At 40.3% G+C, this 18,152-nt stretch overlaps 1 protein-coding gene across 2 annotated transcripts in view; it reads left to right on the top strand.

Moving 5' to 3' along the window:
* nedd4a (NEDD4 E3 ubiquitin protein ligase a) overlaps positions 1 to 17,861 on the top strand; it is a 50,524-nt gene extending 32,663 nt beyond the window's left edge. For both annotated transcript variants that reach the window (XM_053234888.1, XM_026927292.3), the window contains 21 exons: positions 1,862 to 2,025; positions 3,853 to 3,967; positions 4,133 to 4,285; positions 5,614 to 5,679; positions 5,901 to 6,020; positions 6,501 to 6,740; positions 7,985 to 8,062; positions 8,260 to 8,314; positions 8,407 to 8,465; positions 8,876 to 8,941; positions 9,748 to 9,977; positions 10,134 to 10,255; positions 10,486 to 10,556; positions 10,750 to 10,845; positions 11,818 to 11,891; positions 12,017 to 12,077; positions 13,256 to 13,315; positions 13,432 to 13,539; positions 14,406 to 14,502; positions 14,661 to 14,733; positions 16,170 to 17,861. In XM_053234888.1, coding sequence (XP_053090863.1) covers positions 1,862 to 2,025; positions 3,853 to 3,967; positions 4,133 to 4,285; positions 5,614 to 5,679; positions 5,901 to 6,020; positions 6,501 to 6,740; positions 7,985 to 8,062; positions 8,260 to 8,314; positions 8,407 to 8,465; positions 8,876 to 8,941; positions 9,748 to 9,977; positions 10,134 to 10,255; positions 10,486 to 10,556; positions 10,750 to 10,845; positions 11,818 to 11,891; positions 12,017 to 12,077; positions 13,256 to 13,315; positions 13,432 to 13,539; positions 14,406 to 14,502; positions 14,661 to 14,733; positions 16,170 to 16,272 — 2,211 coding nt within the window. In that variant the 3' untranslated portion in view covers positions 16,273 to 17,861. The remainder of the gene's footprint in view (positions 1 to 1,861; positions 2,026 to 3,852; positions 3,968 to 4,132; positions 4,286 to 5,613; positions 5,680 to 5,900; positions 6,021 to 6,500; positions 6,741 to 7,984; positions 8,063 to 8,259; positions 8,315 to 8,406; positions 8,466 to 8,875; positions 8,942 to 9,747; positions 9,978 to 10,133; positions 10,256 to 10,485; positions 10,557 to 10,749; positions 10,846 to 11,817; positions 11,892 to 12,016; positions 12,078 to 13,255; positions 13,316 to 13,431; positions 13,540 to 14,405; positions 14,503 to 14,660; positions 14,734 to 16,169) is intronic.
* Positions 17,862 to 18,152: the final 291 nt, after the last annotated feature.

The following is an 18,152-nucleotide window of genomic DNA, read 5'->3' as shown; positions in this document are numbered from 1 at the left end:
AATAAGATAAAAAAACGCTTGTCATGTCATATAAACTCCTCTGTCCTGAAAATGTCATGAAACTTGAAGTTATATCTTTACCTCTGATTGTTACAACGCGCTGACGCTGGAGACTCCTTCCATCAATATTAAATAAACGTCTCCTCAACAACAGAACAACGATTACGCACGTTGTGTATGTGGAGCATCTGCCGTACAAGTCACTGTGAACGAGCTGTTACTATAGAAACAGTAACGCGTTAAGTGCGTATAAACGTGTGATTTGTAGCTGCACTACTGCAGTTCCTTTCTTCACACGTTTCGTGTTCATGCCGTACTATTTTCGCTGTCAGTGTTGTCCAGTAAACAGACACTTCACTGTGTTCACTTCTGTAATGTTCCACACACAAGCTGATAAAACAGAGGTGTATGAGGCACAGCTTCCTGGTATGTTTTTGGCTCATGTTTCCATGATTGCGTAGTCGAACTCGAGTGAAAGGTTTCTGGGAATGAAGCGAGAGAGCGTGAAAGCGAGCTTGCTGGTTGTACAGTGACTCCTGTGTTTTGAAGCACCAGTCACCATTCCTGTGAGAGTGGAGTTATATTTGCCCTGTAGCCCCAGGAGAGGATCCACTCGACCCCGCTGCCCTTGTACACTTCACCCAGTCTGAAATCTGCACAGCTGACCGCAAAACCATAGAGCTAAAGACATGTCGCCTGGCCGGGGATAGAAATAGCACTCGCTATTCTGTATCACACGCAAGTGCTGTTAGGACGGATTTCACTGAAATTAAATTCGCCTGCGTGTTTGCGCATGAGACGAATCATTTTCCGTTTAGGGCATCGACTCCAAAGTTGACTCGTAGATTTCAAGCTTGAAACACAACATTTATTTATCCAAAAATATGTATTTTATATGCCAAGAAAACGACACACTACTCATTTTCGACCCAAATTATTACACAAAGCGCTGACATTTTGGCCGGAGTATCACAATACTTTTTTTGTTTTGTTTTTTTGTTTGTTTTTTTTTTTTGATAAATATGACCATAAGCGTATGATTACAGCTAGAAAACCAGATAAGCGAGGCTAACTAGGAGGTTATAATGAGCATGGTCCATCCAGGCACATCACACTTCCTCTGTTTCTCACACTTCCACAAACAAATGATTAGAAATCAAAATATTACTCACATGAAAACTCAAGTTATGTCATGAGGCCAGAGAGCAGTGTAGGAGGTTTTCTCTGTTGTTCCACCATTTCAATCAAAAGCATTTCCAGTCTGCGTGAAGTCTCAGTCCGAGTAATCGAGAAGGAAATGTTTGCCAGCTGCTTTCGTTAGCGATTTGCATAGATTTTGTTGATTAGTTGTCATAATTGTGTAATGTAAAGTTGTTGAAGCAATAAAATATAAAACAATGAGCGATGGTAAAATAAAAGTCTATTAAAAAAATAAAAATAAAAAACAGAATTTTAGTTTTAATAATAACAATAATATGACAAATGTAGATGTGTATATATATATTACAACTTTAAAAAGGAAGCATGCTAAGCAGTCTTAAAAAAAAAAAAAAAAAAAAAAAAAGACTGTTTGTTCCACAAAACAAGGTTTTGTTGTAATGAGTGAGCAGAAATCTGAAATGCTTTTGGGAGTCTTTAAGAGCAGTGCATTGTGGGTATTCTGTGTGAAAGCACCGAAGGGCATTGTGGTGCATTATGGGATTTCTTTAGTGCAGTAGATACTGTATGTTCTGATATACGTCACAAGGTTAAACAGATGTGTCCAGCTGTCTTTCTTCAGCCATTTAAATCAAATGAGAGTCACAGCGTGTTGCCTGTGTACAGCGGAGTGTAAGTCACTGGTCCACGTTTTGTTTTGCAGCCCGGTTGGGAGTTCCTGGAGAGTCAGGATGTGTGCGGGCCGTGCCAGCCTCACCAGCTGCCCGCGCTGCCCCCTGGCTGGGAGGAGAGGCAGGACAACCTCGGCAGGACCTACTACGTCAACCACGAGAACCGCACCACACAGTGGCACAGACCCACTATCCAGTAATAGCACATTACAGCAACAAACAAGAAAAAAATCTCTGTTAAGCAAAAATAGTCCTAAAAGGTACCTTTCCTTGTTGCTGACATGGTACCTTTAATCAATCATTAATAGCTTAATATGCATCTTTCACCTTGAAATGGAGATATATTTACATATCGAAAATGGTTTTAAGGTACATTCATTTTTTTTTTTTTTTTTTTTGGCACGTCCTGCGCTAATGTACAGTTAATATCTCTATTTTTATTTTATTTTCCTAAATTTTTATATTTCTGTGTTTATGCTCATAGTTGTTTACCTTATTAATATTCTTATTATTTCTTGTATTTTACTGTTATACTAAGCACCAGCACACCAAGGTACTTGGCAAAAAAGGTGATTCTGTAAAAAAAAAATAAATAAATAAATAAATAATAATAATAATAATAAAGATTTAAGGGTACACTACATGGACCTTTCTAGTTAAAAGATACACACTAAAGGTACAGAAGGTGTACGCTTGATGGTACCATTCCAGTGACAAGGAAAAGTACCGTGTAGTCCCCTATAAAATATTTTATAGCTCATGTAGAGTGCTCATGTAGGGTTTTGGCTTTTTAATATCATTCACTCATTTTATGTGTTTATTCACTCATTTTAAATTCAAATTCCTAGTTTATTTGTCACATGCATAACCATACACAGTGCGACTTGCAGTGAAATGCTTTATACACTTGTTCCGATATAAAATAAGAAAGTATAGAAAAATATTAAATATAAAGAAAAATATATACATAAAATATATGCAGGGATTAAAAAAAGTGTATAAGAATATATAGAATCTAAAAGATTATAAAAGAATATGTATGATCGTACTGTAAATACTGTAAACGTGTTGTAAACAAGCTTCCTGCTTCTCTTGAGCGCTCGTTATAATACGTTATCGTTTCTATAGCAACAGCTCGTTATTAAGACTAATAGTGCAAAAAGACAATATCTTCAGGACAGAGGAATTCACACTTTCCAGTTTCCTGGTAACAAGCGACACCAGGTTGCCAGTTTATTAGGTACAGAATTAGGTGTACAGTTACTGACTGTTGCGCTGTAAAATGTATTGGCACCCCTGTACTATTGGAGAGGTGCCACCAGGGTGGCTCAGTGAGCGCAGATATATGGTTTGTGTTTCTGATAAACTGGCAACTCTGTCTGGAAAGTTTAAAATGCACTCACAGTATGACGCTGCCCCCTGCAGGTGGAGTATGTCCTTACAGCCTTGTCCTGCAGTTGCTTCTGTATACTGTACGTGTGTGTGTGTTATACCAGGTTTACACGGGCTTGTGAGGAACGAGCTGCAACACGAGCAGCAATGTTCACACACGCTCGCCTACGTACTTTATGTACATTGAGGTTTCTGTGAAGACCAGAAAAATGTTCAGCGATTTCATGCTAACTTTTTATTCTGTGCAGAAGCATAGGCTGGTTTCTGTTTAAAAATTTACGCCTGCGTCATTGTTGAAGTTTTACTGAGAAAAGTACGACCTTACGTTTAAAATTATTTACTAACCTGCATGATTTAGGAAGTTGGTACGTATAACAGACTTTTCAGAATGTTACATGAGAGATTTGTGAAATTCGCGCACTAACCCTAACAGGGAAATCAATACACAGGTGTGTGATTTGAGACGTAGCTCGAGTTTGTTCAGTCAGTTGCGCGATCGACATGTAGAATAAGCGTTACTGTATTTATCGTCAAGGATAAACGCAATAAACCCTAATAACTCTGAGTCTAATAAACTATAGAATGTAGTAATGGTGGAAAAAGAAGTGAAAGCAAATGTGTGTTTGTTTAGGGACGTGCAGAGAGAGGCAGAGCAGAGGCAGAGCACACACGTACAGCTTCCTTTCATCACACGCCGACAGATCTCTGACCATGATGAGAACAACGAGCGCAGAGAGTCGCCCGAGGTACACACACACACACACACACACACACACACACACACACACACACTTACCCACTGTCTTACATAACTCACATAAGCACGTGCATGGTCAAGCTCATCTCAAGCATATATTGGATGTATATAATCAGCATAGTTGGCCCGTGTGTGTGTGTGTGTGTGTGTGTAGAGTTGGGAGATCATCACTGAGGATGAGGGCACTCTGTACAGCAGTCAGAATCAGGTCTCTCCCCCTCCTCCTCACTCACCGCTGGATTACACGACTTTCTCCGAGGAGTTCTGCAGGTTACAGACAGGCAGCGAGAGGCGCACCTCTGTCCCGGTGAGCACACACACACACACACACACACACTAATAATAATAAGAAGAATAAGATTAATTAAAATTGTGCCTTTCTGAAACCCATGGTCAACAAACCAACAACAAACTGGGCGACTGACTAAAAATATTAAAACAATAGAACAATTACCAAACGTACAAACACACGCGCGCGCACACACAAAAAGAGCAAAAAGAGCAAAAAATAAACTGACTCGTGAAGATGTGGAGAACACTGGCTTGTTTTTGCGTCACTCGCTCTTCATGTTCTTCTCCATCCTGCATGATTTCCCCTCATGCTTATCTCTCTAGATTCACCAACAACAAAGATTCGATTGATTTCTCAGTATTTCGCTTAACTCCGGCGAGGATGGTGTAATATCTCCTTTTTTTCATAAATCTAATCATTAACATGGCTGTTGACGTGGTTGTGTGTTACGTTTTCGTGTTTTCTGTCTGTCCATCCATCCGAGACTCTCATTAACTCGATATCTCGAGAGCGAGTGGTTGAATGTTTATAGGATTTATGTGGAATGATCATTGTAACCAGCAGATGAACTGATCAGAGTTTGGAATTGATCCAAACAGGGTCAAGGTCACAGCAAGGTCAGATGTCTGAAATAGTTTTACTCAGTAGCTTCCTTCCTGTTTGATGTATTTAAGGGTATTTCTGGCAAACACAGCCATTGGCTTTGAGTTCTGCTTCTTCTGCTTCTTGTGCTTTTTTTTTTTTCCCACTCAGGCTTATAAATGTATGTAAGTGAAAAAAAGAGTGGAAAAAAGAGACATTTATTTATTTACAAGGCAAAGCAAGTGTGCTGAGGCTGTTTTTTTTTTTATCTGTGCCACTCCTCAAAAGTTTTTCTGTGTCTCTCTCTTTTATTTTATCTGCTTGTCCCCAGTTTGTTTAAAGCGCCACGCCAAGTCAGTTCAGCCTTTAGATCTAACACTACAGCTTCAGATATTTTCTTCCGTTTGTTTAAATGACAAAAAAAATGGCAGAGATATTCCAGTAACTGCAGTGACTGTCCTGTGCCATTTTAACAACCAAAACAAACACGAGATCATTTTTATATTAAAAAATTAAACATACATTAACTCGAAGCAGAAACCACCCCGACGTTTCAGGACGGCACTCTCGACAGAAGTTAGCTGTATTTGTTAGAATGATGATAACCTCAGATAATGTGATACTCTCACATCTTTGTTATTATTATTATTATTATTATTATTATTATCATTGTTATTATTATTCTCGAGTGGACGCTGATCGCAGAATTCCTTCTCTTGGGTTCCTAACCCTGTGCATGTGTGTGTTTGCGCTAACCTCAGGGCCATGGCAGTCGCAGAGGGAGCGCGCCGTTGCTGACTGTAGAGGAGCATCCGGTTCATCCTGTGGTGAGACGATTTGAATTTTAATACGAGTTTAGAACTTTACTCATACTGACAATAAAGTTATTTCAGTACGACGGGATGTTATTTAATTAAATAATACATTCAAATAGGTGGCAAATTGCTGTGGTATAAGAGAAATAAAACACTTTGGGGCTGTTGTTGCTTTCTCTCTCTCTCTCTTTCTCTCTCTCTCTTTCTCTCTCTCTCTCTCTCTCTCTCTGTAGATGCTGCCCACGACTCCGGGTTTGCCCCCTGGCTGGGAGGAGAAGCAGGACAGTAAGGGTCGAGTTTATTACATCAACCACAAGAGCAGAACCACCACCTGGACCAGGCCACTTGTCCAGGTCTCACACACACACACACACACACACACACATGCACTACAACTGTGCAGTATGAGTATAATATTGATAGCATGATAAATTGCATCACAGCACAGACTGCACATATGGATATTGCACATATGTTTTCTTGTACATTAAAAAAACGTTTGCAAACTCGTCCTTGAGTTGTACAATGTTACATTTTTTTCTAATTTAATTTTAATTGTTAAATAATTATATTTATTTGAATCTTTTACATTTGCGACACTACTGTTTGTCCTGCAGTTTGTTTGCAAACCTAAATGTCATGATGCATATTGTGTGTTGTTCAATACACTGCCTTCATGCAAATTTTCTATTTGTGCAAGGAAATGTAAATAAATAAATAAATAAAAATAAAAAAGTGTTGGACGTGCCTAGCGTAGCATGTTTACTTCCTGCTGTAATGGTTGTTATGGAACGGTTATTATAACACTTTGTTTTTTGTGGTAATTCCTGCAGTTGATCCAGCCGGCTGAAGGAGCTGCCTCGTCTCCAGCAGGAGTGTGTGGTCGCTCTCCGAGCCCCACGGTGTACGCACCGCCCCAAGCCTCGCCCCAAGCCTCGCCCCTGCACTCGCCCGGCCCACAGCACACACACAACTTTGAGTTCACAGGCTCCATGCCTCCAGGCTGGGAGGTCCGGAGCGCTCCAAACGGACGGCCGTTCTTCATCGACCACAACACCAAGAGCACTACATGGGTGAGTGTGTGTGAGTGTGTGTGAGTGTGTGTGAGACTTACTGAGTGATATCATTTATCAATTATCAGCATGTTATATTTAATAAATCAGTGCAAGAACGCTCCATACTCTCCTGCTGGTGTAAAGTGAACATATATTGTGAAATGCAACATGTGACCTTGACTAAACTGACAAACCCAACCATTTGCTAATAAGCAGTTACTTATGAGACGCAGGGTTCAGGGTAGGGGTGTCGCAATATACCAGTATTGACGATAACCGTGATATTCAAAGCATGAAATATCGACAGCTTTGAACAGCAGTTTTCTGTGTTTTTTTATTTAAATAAAGGGTGATTCTTCTAAGTTTGTCGCTGTGCCATGCACTTAATGCCTCATCTGTGGTGGCGCCAGCACAACCATACGTTAAAGAGCTTAAAATAGGGGTACGCAAGTTAAAAGGTTGGAGGTTAAAGTATCAGTTTTGATGTAAGAAGTGAAAATGCATGTGCCCTGTTTATCTGTATCCTTATGTTCGTTGCATGGATAAAAAAGAAAAACTAAATAAAGTAAAAAATAATTTGACTGATAAAGTTTTTTTCCCTAAAGGTTTCTATAGATATCGCGATATATCGGTATCGTGAATTCTTTTGGCCACAATAACCGTGGTGTGAAAAATCTAATATGGTGACAGCCCTAGTTCAGGGCATTAAATCGAAGCAGAGATCTAGGCTGAATGTAACCGTGGAGATGAGATGCATGCTTTCGACTTCATCTCTTGACTTTGATACGCTGCAGTGCGCCGCACAATCCCAGTCCACTCCTTATTTGCAGTTACTGCAGAGCTCCTGCACACAGAGATTCATAAAAGCTACGTTAAACATTTAAATAAAAAGAACACCTGTGCTATCTTTCCGTCTTTTATGTATAAAAATTAGACGTCATATGGGATGTTTTTATACTGATGTGTTAAGGGGTCACTGGGCTAAAAAGGTTGAGAGCCCATGCTTTAGAAAAAAACATTACAGTTTTGCTTTCTGTAAAGAATAAAAAAAGGAGCACAGTTTTCACTTTTTGAGCTTTATGCACTACTGCTACACTCAAGTATAAAACTTAACTAAGTCATTTATTGTGTTTTTAAAAGTTTGATGTTGCATCATACATTTTTTTCTTAAATTGATAACGTATCAGCTTGAATGGCTCCGTCAGCATCAGTAATGAACACCACTTCCTGTTTCTGATTCACCATTTCCTGTGTCTAAACAGGAAGACCCCAGGTTGAGGATTCCTGTTCACATGAGGAAACAAGCCTCGCTCGACCCCAACGACCTCGGCCCGCTGCCGGTAAGGGCAAGGGTTAGCGTTACAGGAGGAAATAATGCTCAAATTTTAAACCTTGAAAATTTTACACTTGCATATGAAGCTGACAGTGAACAAGAACTGGTGTGTGTGTGTGTCGGGGTGTGTGTGTGTGTCTCGGGGTGTGTGTGTGTGTGTGTGTGTGTGTGTGTGTGTGTGTGTTTGTGTGTTTTCGTTGGTAGCCTGGCTGGGAGGAGAGGGTTCACAGTGACGGAAGAATCTTCTACATCGATCACAGTAAGCACACACACACACACACACACACACAATCAGCATGGGGAAGTGCGTATAGAACAGAGATATAATGAAGTGAAATGTCTCTTCTACAGATACTAAGACCACGCAATGGGAAGATCCCAGACTGCAGAACTCTGCCATTACCGGACCAGTAAGTACCGTTCGTCTGGGATTTGGAGTTTGCTAATAAACACATGCAAACTTGAAAATTAGTACGACTGAAGGGCAGGTATTAAATTTGCAGAAGCCTGGTTCAGCCACAGCGCTGTTGAGACTCGTATATAGAGACGCTCCACATAAAGGGATGTTAAAAATTGTTTTCTTTAAGTAAGATGATGTTTATTTAACATTTATGGAAGGAGTCTCCAGTGTCAGCGCTTTGTACCAGTCAGAGGTAAAGCTGTAACTCCAAGTTTTCCGACATCTTCAGGACAGACGAGTTTCCGCTTCTTTGAGGTTTCTCGGTAACATGACGAGCTGCGATTTCTCTTCAGTCTGTCGGTATTGTGTATGTAGACCTGCGGGATGAGTTTTAGTCTCACGCTTGTCTTTCTGTTTCAGGCCGTGCCTTACTCCAGAGACTACAAGCAGAAGTACGAGTATTTCCGCAAGAAGCTCAAGAAACCAGTAAGGCAGCTGTACTATTTCTTTTTATCTCAGTTGTAGATTACAGAACCTCTGTTTCATTTCATTTCTTTATTTCATTTTTCTTGCTCTCTCTCGCGGTGTTTATCTTTTCTGTCTCTCTCTCTGTCCTTCTTCATTTCTCTCTCTCTCTCTTTTCTCCAGCTCTCTGTCTCTCTCTCTCGCGCTCTCTTTCTTTCTGTTTATCTTTTCTCTCTCTCTCTCTCTCTCTCAATTCAGTTCAGTTCATGTGAGCTTTATTGGCGTGACTAATTGTACAATGAATTGCCAAAGCATTTATCTGGGCAATGAATAAAACCTGAACAGAGAACAAATGATAAGATGAACAAGTGAAGGAAAAGCAAGACAAAACAAAAAAAAGTACAGTCTATGGGCTATGAGTGGTGTGTGTTTTTGTGTGTGAGTCTGTGTGTGTATATGTGTGTGTGTGTGTGTGTGTGTGTGTGTGTGTGTGGGGACTCTTCCCTCTTTTCATGGCAGGCATCGATGTACCATGCCACTAGTGAAATGCAGTCTCTTTTTTTCTCCAAGAAAATACTGAAGTTGTGTGTCATTCTCCAGCTTTTTGAAGTCGGGACAAATAATTTCATCTTTGGGATAGAATAGTTTTGGAATTAATTTGGTGATAGTTAGGACAGGTGGATAAGAAGTGGAGCTCTATCTCTAACACTGCTTGGCTACAGTAACCTGCTCTCTCTGGGCAGCCAGCTCATCATATTCTCTCTCTCTGTTTAACCTCTCTCTCTCTCTCTCTCTCTCTCTCTCTCTCTCTCTCTCTCTCTCTGCAGGGAGACATCCCGAATCGTTTCGAGATGTCCGTGAGACGGAATGCTCTTCTGGAAGACTCGTACCGCCGCATCCTGTCCGTCAAACGACCCGACCTCCTCAAGGCCCGCCTCTGGGTGGAGTTTGCAGGGGAGAGGGGGCTGGATTACGGGGGCGTGGCCAGAGAGTGGTTCTTCCTCATCTCCAAGGAGATGTTCAACCCTTATTACGGGCTGTTTGAGTACTCTGCTCTGTAAGATGATACGTTTCTGGGTGTAGATAAAACAATATGTATAATATGAAATGTACACAGGATGATGTCATGATGTTTTTTTTTTTTTGATGTCGCTCGTAGTAAAGACGTGACGTGCAGGCGTAAATGTTTAACTGCAGTGTGCTGGTTTTACAGGGACAACTTCACGCTGCAGATCAACCCAAACTCAGGCCTCTGCAACGAGGATCATCTCTCCTACTTCAAATTCATCGGGCGTGTGGCGGGGATGGCCGTCTACCACGGCAAGCTGCTGGACGGTACGTGTGAGCTCGCCATTCGATACGTAACCGTTTCTCCAAACATAGCCATTTTTCATTTCTCTTAACACGTATGGGTGTGATGTCCACTTTGACTGTATAGTGTAAGTGAGAACAGGAACAAACTTGTGAAACAACATTAAATGTACATATAAATGGATAAAAATGGCATGTTAGTCTTTAATAAATTTTAAAAAATGATTTATTTGTATGCTACTGTTTCTCTACAGCATTTTTCATTCGACCGTTCTACAAGATGATGCTGCAGAAGCCAATCACATTACAGGACATGGAATCTGTGGTGAGTGGCATAATTATAATCTTTGTCTTATTAAAACTTTTAATATATTAAAATATGTTTTTGGATTTTATTATAGGAAAGCCCCAATTTATATAACTACTAACTGTTGTTGGTATGCAACTGTTGTGCCAGATTATTGCACAGTCATTGCCTAAGTGTGTGTGTGTGTGTGTGTGTGTGTGTGCCACTCCAGGACAGCGAGTACTTTAACTCTCTGAAATGGATCCTGGAGAACGACCCCACTGACCTGGACCTCCGCTTCACCATCGACGAGGAGCTCTTTGGACAGGTGATCTCACACCAGTCCAAATTTGGAAAAGCTATTTCAGAATTTTTCAAACAACAAATTAGAGCAGAAATACCCAAAAATAAACATTTAAATGACCATTTCAGACAGGACAACCTTTACATGTTTTGCTCAGGAGCTTCACATTTTGAAAACAGATCACAGAAATATGCCAAAAGAGCAGCCTTCTTTTTCTCCCTAATAAAAACAGCAGATGAGCCAATGGACACATGAATACAGAATGATTGACAGCTGTGTGGGTGTTTGGAGCTCTCCGCTTGACAGATGCTCTAACCCAGCGCCTTCGCTTCTGTCTTTGTTCTGTTACAAAGATTAAATAGGTCTACAATAACTGTTCAAATCTAACATGTACACTGATCGTGATTTAAAGAGCTGTTTGTTTTGCTCTCCTGCGATGATCAGAAACCTTTCGCTGTTTCACTAAGGACATGCACAAGCATAGACAAGCAACTTGTAAAAGGTTTATATTAAAAAAGTAGTGTTACTGTATGTTTCTTACTGTTCACCTCTTATTTTTGTGTTGTTTTATTTTATTTTCCAGTTAATAATTGGCAAGAATATGACAAAGTTTTTACGAATATAGGCTTACGAATATATCTCCGTATATTTTTAGGTCTGTAAAGGATTGGATAGGCGTCCATGTTGAGCACCAACACTTCCCTGTAACAATTAACTCTTAAAACTGAAAACTGGAAAGTGTTTTCCAGGGAATACCTGCTCTTTTATGGAAGCATATTGAGCTTAAAATTGAAATAAAGAAATGTAGTATGTAAAACAATCTGTATTTTAATTAAAATGTGAATTTTACTGTCAAGTGCAACAGGATGCATGTATGATCGCAGGTTTAAGAGCGCAGCTCAGGTGTGGTTACAGAGACAGACTTACTGACGGTTGAGTTTTTTCCGAGTGACTGTGTTTCTAATTAATTGTATTATGTGTTTTTGTTTCTTGTAGACGCACCAGCACGAGTTAAAGCCAGGCGGCGATGACATCGTCGTCACCGACTCCAACAAGAAAGAGTACATCCAGTAAGTTCCCAGAAGCACGTTTTCGTTTAACGCTGTTATGTGAAATCTGCAGTATTGTGAGTGCGGTTAAAGATGCTGCTTTGTTTTTTTCAGACGTATTTAATGCACTATGTTCTGTTTCGTAGCCTTGTGATGCAGTGGAGGTTTGTGAACCGGGTTCAGAAGCAAATGTCCGCCTTCAAGGAGGTAAACACAAACATTTCACACAACGAATTGAATTTTCACTCAGCTGTATGTCATATCTTTGTGTTGTAATGTCCGGTCATTTACGTGTAGCAGGACTGTTAGCATGGCTACTTATCTTTGTATACGCTTTGCTAACTCGTTGTCGTTTTAAGGAGCTGATTTTCCCATCCCTCAACCACAGTTATTGTTACGGTTACATCTCAGGAGACGTTATCTCGCTCTATTCTTTGCAACTTTTTGTGTAAACCCAGGTCATTTAGTGAAATGATGGCATAGACACAGACTTAGCCTGAACCATTATCTATTTTTGTTGTCATGGCTACATTCCAAGATGTTTAATTGCAGCTGTGATTAAATTTTATTGACATTAAAGGCATTCTAATATAAAAAAATAACACACTGTTCATCCAGTCAGAAACAAGCATTAACTGTGGTCATGGTGTAATCTGTTTTATACCACAGCGCTGTTGGATTCTGGATTCTGATTGGTCAGAAGGTGTTGATTAGTTTTCTATAACAGCAGCTCTGACGGTAGTGCAGCTGCAAGTCCCAGGTTTATATTAATGCACTCGTTTTAATATCTTAGGTATCTTAAAAACAAGTTTTTGGAAGAAAAACAACCTGTGCAATCTGTGATTTTCTGTAAGGAGAGGTTTATTTCACATTTATGGAAGGAGTCTCCAGTGTCAGCTCTTTGTAACAGTCAGAGGTAAAGCTGTAACTTAAAGTTTTGTTGTTTTATTCATTTCAAAAGAGAGAGAAAAGAGAGGCTGGTGAGGGAAAGACTGTTTACAGCTGCTATAATGGAAGTGAGAACAGGAACTAACTTGAGTCGTGGATATTAAGTATAATAATAAATGAATAAAAGTATGACATTATTCGTTAATTAATTACAGTTTATAGAATTGTTGGTAAATTTCTGTAGAAGAAGTGGAATAAAACCCTTACAGCACAACACTGAGTGTTACTTTGCTTACTTAGGGAACAGAGTGGAAAAGCAACACTACACTGTGGAACACATGAGCTGTGTAATGCAGTGTGTGTGTGTGTGTGTGTGTGTGTGTGTGTGTGTGTGTGTGTTCACTTTTGCACAGTGTTCTTGTACTTCCAGGCCAGATGGAGATTATTGTATCTCCTTCAAGGCCTTGATGTTAATTTAGTATCTGATTTCCTCACAGGGCTTCTACGAGCTCATCCCGCAGGATCTGATTAAGATCTTCGATGAGAACGAGCTGGAGGTGAGTTTTATTTACATTCAAACATCATAATGGTCTCAAAAATCCTTATATTTGTCTGATAAATCCATGTGTTTCTGTCTGTAATTTCTGTGTCCTGTCGCTTGTTCTGCTCGCAGCTGCTGATGTGTGGTTTGGGGGACGTGGACGTTAACGACTGGAGAGAAAACACCAAGTATAAGAACGGCTACGGGCCCAACCAGCCCGTCATCCAGTGGTTCTGGAAGGTGAGTGTGGATTGTTTGTACTGATTAAGCCCATGTGTAATCAGGACTTCACTGTACTGACAGGTTTAACATTGGGTAAGTGATTTTGTGCAGTAGATCAAGTCGAAGAAAATAAATATTAAAGTATTTAACACTTGTTAGACAATGAGATTACAATTGATCTGGCAAAGTTTAAATGAAAAAAAAAAGTTAAACTCTCCTCCAGTACAAGCTGAACTCGCTGATCAGACTGATCTTAGGACTGTCCAGTGGGCGTGGCCTAATATTCTAATGAGCAGAGTTGATTGAAAGCCTGCTACATCAGAACTAAACTCTCTCTCTCTCTCTCTCTCTCTCTCTCTCTCTCTCTCTCTCTCTCTGTCTTTCTTTGTCTTTCTCTCTGTTGTTTGTGCTATGTCTTTCTCTCTGTTGTTCGTGCTCTCTGTCTCTCTCTCTCTTTCTCTCTCTGTTGTTTGTACTGGTTATCTCTCTATCTCTCTGTCTATCTTTGTCTGTATCTCTGTTTATCTTTTCTGTCTCTCTCTATCCTTCTTTCTCTCTCTGTCTGGCCCTGTTCATCTGTCTGTCTGTCTCTCTCTCTCGCTCTCTCTCTGTTTCTTTCTCTTTCTTTGTCTGTTTCTCTGTTGGTTGTGCTGTCTGTCTTTCTCTCTGTTGTTCGTGCTCTCTGTCTCTCTCTCTCTGTCTCTTTCTGTTGTTTGTTCTGGTTCTTTCTCTGTCTATCTTTTTCTGTCTGTTTATCATTTCTGTCTCTCTATCCTTCTTTCTCTCTCTGTTCCTATTCATCTGTCTGTGGCTGTCTGTCTGTCTCTCTCCCTCTCCCTCTCCCTCTCTCTCTCTCTCTCTCTCTCTCTCTCTCTCTCTCCCAGGCTGTGCTGCTGATGGATGCGGAGAAGCGAATCCGGTTGCTGCAGTTTGTGACGGGAACGTCTCGCGTGCCGATGAACGGTTTTGCTGAGCTCTATGGTAAGCCCCGCCCCTTCATCATTTTAACAGCAGTGATTGGTGTGCTGTCAGTGCAGGAGTGAAGGAACAGAGATGAGAGTTAATAAATGTTCCTAGTGAACAGCGTGTGTGTGAAATGTTTCATGCTGAATGTCGTTGTGTTTATTGTGGATGATTAGGGTCCAACGGGCCGCAGTTATTCACCATCGAGCAGTGGGGAACCCGAGACAAACTGCCCCGAGCTCACACATGGTGAGTAACACACAGCCTTCAGCCTGCATGTGTAATACATACAATACCTTACAGAAGTATTCACCCCCCTCCAACTTTTCCATATTGTACTGTAATTAAAAGGGACTAAACTGGGATGATTAACATTTGATTCTCACAGTATGTCTAACATCTAAGGTGCAAAACATTTGTTTTATTGATGCAAAGGTAATTTAAAAAAAATTTGCATAAATATTCGCCTATCAATAGGTCAATACATGGTCTATGTCTAAAGTCTCTTGCAGACTCAAAGGTTTTCTTCTTGGATTGCTTTGTAATTTGGCTGCATCTATTTTGCTCTCAAACTTGATCAGTGTCCCAGTGCTTACTAATGAAACCCCGTGTCCCAGTCCCTGCTGATCAAACCCAGTGTCCCAGTCCCTGCTGATCAAACCCAGTGTCCCAGTCCCTGCTGATCAAACCCAGTGTCCCAGTCCCTGCTGATGAAACCCCGTGTCCCAGTCCCTGCTGATGAAACCCCGTGTCCCAGTCCCTGCTGATGAAACCCCGTGTCCCAGTCCCTGCTGATCAAACCCAGTGTCCCAGTCCCTGCTGATCAAACCCAGTGTCCCAGTCCCTGCTGATGAAACCCCGTGTCCCAGTCCCTGCTGATGAAACCCAGTGTCCCAGTCCCTGCTGATGAAACCCAGTTTCCCAGTCCCTACGGAGGACAGTCATTTTCAGAATTTGATGCTACCACCACCCTGCTTCAGAGTAGACATAGTGTTTTCAGGGTGTTGGGTTTGTGTCAAGTTTATAGCTTTGTGCCACGTGTTTCCACATATTTGCTGAGTTTCCAATTGGGATTTTATATGGCTTTTTTTAAAAATGGCTTTCTTCTCACCACTCTTTCATAAAGTCCAGTCTCCCATCTAAGCTGTGGATCTCTCCATCTTCTCCAGGGTTGCCCTTGGCCTCTTGGTTGATTCTCTGACTAATCCCCTGTTTACTTGTTCACTGACTTTTGGTAGACAGCCTCATTTTGGTGGATATAATGGTGCTCTGTATGATGTTTGAAGTTTGGGATATTTTTTAAACCCAAACTCTGCTTGATACAGTTCAAGAATTTATTTTGATAGATCCTTGGTCTTCATGATGCTGTTTGTTGAGGAATGTTCAAACTCTGAGTTCTTCCAGGAACAGGTATATTTATACTGAGATCATGTGGTGCTTTAACTGCACACAGATCGATGAAATTCATCTAATTTATTAATTTATCCATCTTCAGTAAGCTCTCTATCCTGGTCAGTGTAGCAATGGATCCGGAGCCGGTTGCATCCTTCAGCTAATTAATTAATGTGGATTACACCAGAACTAATGTAGGGGTTTGATAGCAGTTGGGGGGTGAATACTTATGCAATCACATAAAAAAACTTTTACACATTTTATAATTTTCTCTTCCTCTTTCTCTGTCTCAGTTTTAACCGTCTGGATCTGCCTCCGTACGAGTCGTTCGAGGAGCTCCGTGAGAAGCTGAACATTGCCATTGAGAACACTCAGGGCTTCGACGGAGTCGACTAGAGGAGTCACGGCGACGGTGTTACCATGGACAACAAGGCACGGAGGGTGTAGCGGGCGTACGAGGCACGTCGGGTGCTCACGTCACGCTCGTGTTGCAGTGACATATCTGTCAGAGAAGACACTTTTTTTCTGCAGTCAAGGTGTCGAGGAAGCCTGATCTACAGAAAATCCCACAATGCTATTATTATCACTGCTTAAAGCTCTGCATCACGAGCTCGCGGCTTTCTACGACGTTTACACAAATGTACGTTTCTGTACACCGATCCAAATAAACGATATATATGTATGTAGACTTAATGAACACCTGCAGGTTTTACCGTCAGCACACAGAATCTATATTGCACAATTGCGTAAGCTTTTTGAAGTGAACTGTCTGCGGTTTCTCGGACAGTATATTCAGTGTTTTTTTAATGAATTAACAGCCTGTATAATGCACTGTATCATTTGCAGTTATTCTACGGATTATAAACTTGCCTATAAATGTATAAATCACGATATCGCTCTTGATATTAATACTCATCAGCAGTGTTTTGGTGTTTTGAAGAAGGGTTGACACGGTTTTGCCTCCATCTCAGGGTTTGGTGGCAGTATTCGTTATAGACGCTTGTGTCTTTGTCTTATTTTATCTTTCCTTTCTGGGTTTTTTTTCTCGATTTATTCCTTCGACACGCTTTAAAACGGCGTTTACGTGAACCTGGTTTACCAGCGGCTCGCTTCAGGAAACGCAAGGTCTAAAATCTTTTCTCTTCATATCAAATTTTGTACTTTAACACCTTCAGAGGGTCTTTTATAACAACAGAATTAGTCTTAATCTGCGTCTGGGTCTCGGCCAACGAGCTCATTCGTCCTCGTGTTTGATTTGTGGAAGAAATCCTCAGCTTGGCCTGTTTCTCGGATATGTTTACATGCTGAGCGTAAGCACTTTCTCTTTCTCACTGTAGAGTTTTATCAGACTGTTAAACTTCAGTGCCCGCGTCTATCTGTGAGATCAGCTGATCAGCTGTTTTGTTGCTCCATGTTAAAACAAATCCATGTTGTTTAGAGTTTTTTTTTTTTCTTTCTTAAACTGATTAGGAATTTTATCAGAATATTCACCCTTTATGCAGAGGAGCAAATGTTCAGCACTTGTACAAAATTACTGTGTGGAGGACCAGGGGGCAAAAAAGAAAATAAATAAAATAATAAATAAATATCTTAAGAATTATAGTCCTTAGTTGCTAATAAATAGTCAATCAAATTAAAATTATATTTACATAAATATAAATCCTGAGTAGTATTTTTGCCTATCAGTTTTTATAAATAGAAATATTTTATATGAATTAACAATTGATAATAAATAATAAATTTAGGAATACATACACCTTTTTTATTTTTTTTCTTAATATATTTATAGTTTCTTTATTAATTTTATTTTGTTTTTATTTTTTTCCCGCTCTGGTCCACCATTTTCAGCAATATAAGGGGATAAAATTATTATAAAAGAAAACATGCCTTTAATCTGGAATATAAATCATAATGGTTTAATCGGGTTATGTGCCAGTGTTATTGGCAACATATTTTGGGGAAACAAATAAAGAGAAATGGAAATATCTCTCCTCATTTGTGCAGTTTTTTGTTTCCGGTGATTCATGTTTCCTCTCACAGTGACTCGGTCAATACAGTGTGTCACCACATGAGGGCGCTTTACTGCAGCATATTCACGCACTACAGTGGTTTGTAGATGCCTTACATGTTAAGTGAAGTGGTTATTAAATCACACACACACTCACACTCACACACACATATACTACCATTCAGAAGTTTGGAATCTCCCATCATTTTATTCAGTAGTCATTATGTTTAACCTTGATGTATAACAGCCAGCGTGTTTGAAGGTGAAT

Source organism: Pangasianodon hypophthalmus, chromosome 6 (assembly GCF_027358585.1).
Source record: "Pangasianodon hypophthalmus isolate fPanHyp1 chromosome 6, fPanHyp1.pri, whole genome shotgun sequence".
NCBI lineage: Eukaryota > Metazoa > Chordata > Actinopteri > Siluriformes > Pangasiidae > Pangasianodon > Pangasianodon hypophthalmus.
Note: the sequence above shows the minus strand (reverse complement) of the source record. Positions and strands in the feature narration are given on the sequence as shown.